This window comes from Pollachius pollachius, assembly GCF_949987615.1.
Source record: "Pollachius pollachius genome assembly, chromosome: 3".
Lineage (NCBI taxonomy): Eukaryota > Metazoa > Chordata > Actinopteri > Gadiformes > Gadidae > Pollachius > Pollachius pollachius.
Genome location: NC_136936.1, coordinates 37324458 through 37328695, shown reverse-complemented (window position 1 = coordinate 37328695; position 4238 = coordinate 37324458). Strand labels below are relative to the sequence as shown.

Genomic DNA, 4238 nt, shown 5'->3' with positions numbered 1-4238 from the left:
AAACTATAGGCCAAAGCTCACATGTAATAAATAGCAATTATGGTAAAAACTAATTTAAGCATCCTCTCTTGAGCAGTTTGTCCTTTCTGGGCTACTGTAGGAACATGGCGGCTCATTGGAAGAGGAGCCACTCCCTATGTAGATACAATATTATATTCCATTTCTGCCAAGTCTGTTCCGCTAGATGCTACTCGATTCCTCCCACCGCACAAATTTGAGTTATTGAGAATATATGGCAAGCATGAAAAAAAACAAACTGTAATGACGCTATGCTGACATCACTACCATGCATTAAAGAGGCTGGCAGCTTCTTTGTCTAGCTCATACAGCTCTGCTCCATCTAGAACCATGAGGACTTTCTCTCACTTGTAGGAACAACAGACTATCTCTATGACAATATAGAAGAAGATACAATTTATACACTGTATATTTCAGGGTTAGGGTTATTCTTTAAGATTTCACGTTGTCATATATTATCATTTGTTTGGTGTAACAGCATTATGATCTTCTTTGATGATCTTTTTTTCCTCAGATTTGACCAAACCATGTTCAATCAGAAAGGAGAGGTTTATGAAGAAACAAGGAGGGCACGGTACACCACCAAAGGATCTCTTGAATTGTCTGTTGGTCTAATGGAAAATAGTTCCCTTTCATTTCACTTTAATCTTACTATGTTTGGACACATTGGAGACTACAGCTACCCAGTGTTTGTATTTAGTTTTCTTCTGTATACATTTATTGTATCTGCTAATGTCATCATCATACTGGTAATCTCCGTAGAGAGGTCCCTGCATCAGCCCATGTATGTTTTAATTGTATGTCTTTCAGTCAACTCTCTGTATGGATCCACTGGTTTCTTCCCAAGGTTCCTTAGAGACCTTCTGCATGAAACTTATTTGATGTCCCGTCTAGAGTGCTTCAGTCAGATCTACGTCATGTATACATATGCATCGTATGAATTCACAATTCTCAGTATGATGGCATATGATAGATATGTGGCTGTATGTAAATCGTTACACTACCACAACACCATGACCTCCAAAATGGTATACAGGCTGTGTCTCTTTGCACTGATCTACCCAGCCTTTGCTGTTGGAACTGTTATGATATTTTCTGGTAGACTCCCTTTGTGTGGTAGCAAAATACCAAGAGTGTTCTGTGCTAACTGGTCTGTTGTGAAGCTGTCTTGTGTGGACACTTCTATCAACAACCTGGTTGGCATCTTAGTCAGTGCAATGACTGTGTTTATACCCCTGCTCTTTGTTGCATACACATACCTAGAGATTTTGCTCGTTTGTAGGAAACGCTCTGCAGAGTTCAAATGGAAAGTTTTCCAAAGCTGTCTGCCGCACATTGTTACATTTTTCAGCTATACCATTAGCATCTTTTGTGATATTATCCTGAGCCGCTATGATATAGAAGAGCTATACCCAACCCTAGCCGCAATTTTATCCCTCGAGTTTGTTGTGATTCCTCCAATTCTAAACCCTCTCATGTATGGCCTAAAGCTTCCAGAAATGAGAAGAGTGATATTAAAATTGCTTTGTCGAAACAGGCAAATGTAATAGTAATTGTACCAATTATTTACTGCTACTATATACCTCCTTTATATACCGACTATCGACGTAATTAAGTTATAACCTAACGTTATAACCTTATTGAAGGTTACCCCTCAATATGGGATTTTTGGAGATATTCCAGATAATACATTTCATCTTCTAGATCTTGAGGATTGATTTGATCTGTGTGACGCCATGATATGTTCAAGAGAAACCAATCAATAAACTTGATGTTAGTAAAAATTTGCCGAAATATGTTTGTCAAGTTCGTTAGAAAGTTATAATAAGAATACAGCTTTAAATGCACACATGCTCTTCTATCGCGTATAGTTGGTGGAGTTGAAATGCCTTTCAAAAGCTTTGGTTTTCTGAACCAATTTTAGCATTATCTAACTTACTAACTTACTTGCGGCGGTTTCCATCATGAAGTAAAACAAGTCACACCCATCAATAACAGAGCTTTATTTCTTTGTACAAATCTAAATGTATTTGTTTTATGCTGCCCTCTTGGCCAGATCGCTTTTTGAAAAGAGATTTTAAATCTCAAAGAGACTTTTACCTGCTTAAATAAAGGTTTAATATCAATACAATTTTAATATCAAGAATATCTCATGCCCTCTTTGAGGTGGTAGACGGTTCCCCTCAACCAAATGCCATGATGTGTTAATGAGGCTCTCATGTCAGCAATGACACCTCAGAAGAACTCTTCTGGATTCAGGTACACAGGGATTTTCCCTTAAAAGATTTATGTTTTCTCTGATGCAGAGTTTGAACCATCCGTGTCAGACAGGCCATACCCTGAGCCGATTTATGCTGCTGCTGTCTTAAAAAAACAACACTTGTATGTTTAATCTCGTCGTTGAGGTAGGATGAATGAAGTATCATATTAAAACTATTAAAATATATACCTATTAATAACTATTTATTACAGACGGCCTTTGGATATGCAATCCAGAGTTGGCTCTAGAAGCAACTGTGGGATAAAGGAAATCATATATATATATATATATATATATATATATATATATAAATATATATATATGTGTGTGTTGGGGTGGCGATCATCCAGCCCGCTCTGGTGCTGGAGGGGACGGCAGTATGGGTCATGCTCTAGAAAATCAAAGTGTAAATCAAAATTTCCAGTGGTATAGGGGTTTCAAATTCAGTCATTTTGACCACATCAGCTCACTGATTGGTCCATTCGATGTCTTAGGTGATGTCATCACCATCATAAAGAGGACTTAAAAAGTGAACAGTGTGGATGGAGATTGGGACACAACAGTTGATACCACAGCACTTTAATACCCCATCTTGAGCGTTATTTTTCTAGTTGTGACTCATATCAAACAATGGACAATGTTTCGGTGGTAACATTGTTTACTCTTTCAGGTTTAAACTACACCATGGACCAAAAGATTGTTCTCTTTTCCTTTTTTTTATTGTGGTATATTGCTATTCTCTTTTTTAACATATCTATCATTGTCATCATCATTATGGATAAACGGCTTCACGAGCCAATGTATATCTTCCTGTGTAATCTCTGCATCAATGGGCTCTATGGAACAGCAGGATTCTTCCCCAAGTTTCTCTGGGATCTCTTAACCTCTCATGTCATCTCTTATGCACAATGCATGGTACAGGGTTTCGTAGTACACTCTGCGAGCATCACTGATCTGTCCATCCTGGCTCTGATGGCCTACGACAGATATGTGGCCATTTGTCGCCCGTTGATGTATTATTCAGTGATGACAAAACAGAGGATCTCCATATTTGTGTTTTTTTCCTGGTTCATTCCACTCAATGCAATGTTCGTGAACTCTGTCTCACTGGTAGGGATGCCATTGTGTGGCTCACACATAAACAGACTGTACTGTGTTAACTGGATGATTGTTCAACTTGCATGCTCAACTCCCAAGGTGACCGGCATCCTAGGATATATTAATATAATCTTTTATTTTAGCCATGGTTTGTTTATCGGTTGGTCTTACATGTATTTAATAAAGATGTGTCTGGCATCTAAAGACAAGATGGGGAAGTTTATGGCAACATGTGTTCCACATTTACTATCTATGATCATTTTTAGTTTCGCATTATCATTGGATGTGTTATACATGCGATTTGGGTCAAAGACCTTGTCTCAAAGTCTCATGAACTTCATTTCAATAGAGTTTCTTCTTATTCCGTCAGTAATGAATCCCCTTATATATGGATTTAAACTGACCAAGATTAAAAACAGAATTCTTAGCTTTTTTCCTGCCAGGAGAAGAAATGAAGAGCGCAAAACTTTAAAATTGGTTGAAGTGCCTCAGGATTTAATATTGAAATAATTTAAATCTGACTTCAACCTAGCATCTGTTTTGATGGCATATTGTTCAAATATTTTCTTAATTATGAATATCCACAGTATTTCCTTTATTATTTTGAGAATGAAGGGCGATTCCACAAGAATGCTGGAATATATCACACAACACATTTCCTTTGCTTGTATTTTACTTGTTGAAAGGTGAACCTTCTCCCTTGTTACTTGTTCCCTGTCTCAATGGCTCTCTAGGTTGCCAGCAGTACAACATGTCTGGGACAGACAGACACATAAACAGGCAGTCCAATGGCTAATCTTCCAATAACAAATACATTCATATAACAACCATAGAATAAAAAGCGAATACATTGTGTTTTATT

At 37.5% G+C, this 4238-nt stretch overlaps 2 protein-coding genes across 2 annotated transcripts in view; both read left to right on the top strand.

The window, feature by feature from the left end:
* Positions 1 to 632: 632 nt before the first annotated feature.
* LOC307073842 (olfactory receptor 6K3-like) lies at positions 633 to 1565 on the top strand (the record flags this gene model as incomplete). The annotated part of the gene is made up of 1 exon (XM_079733801.1): positions 633 to 1565. One exon carries the CDS (start codon positions 633 to 635, stop codon positions 1563 to 1565), a length of 933 nt encoding a protein of 310 aa, XP_079589927.1.
* Positions 1566 to 2962: 1397 nt separating this feature from the next.
* The window catches only part of LOC307073841 (olfactory receptor 51B5-like), a gene marked incomplete at both ends in the record, with an annotated part of 7237 nt that continues 5961 nt past the window's right edge, over positions 2963 to 4238 (top strand). The window contains one exon of the mRNA XM_079733800.1: positions 2963 to 3859. Within this exon, the coding sequence (XP_079589926.1) occupies positions 2963 to 3859 (897 nt within the window). The remainder of the gene's footprint in view (positions 3860 to 4238) is intronic.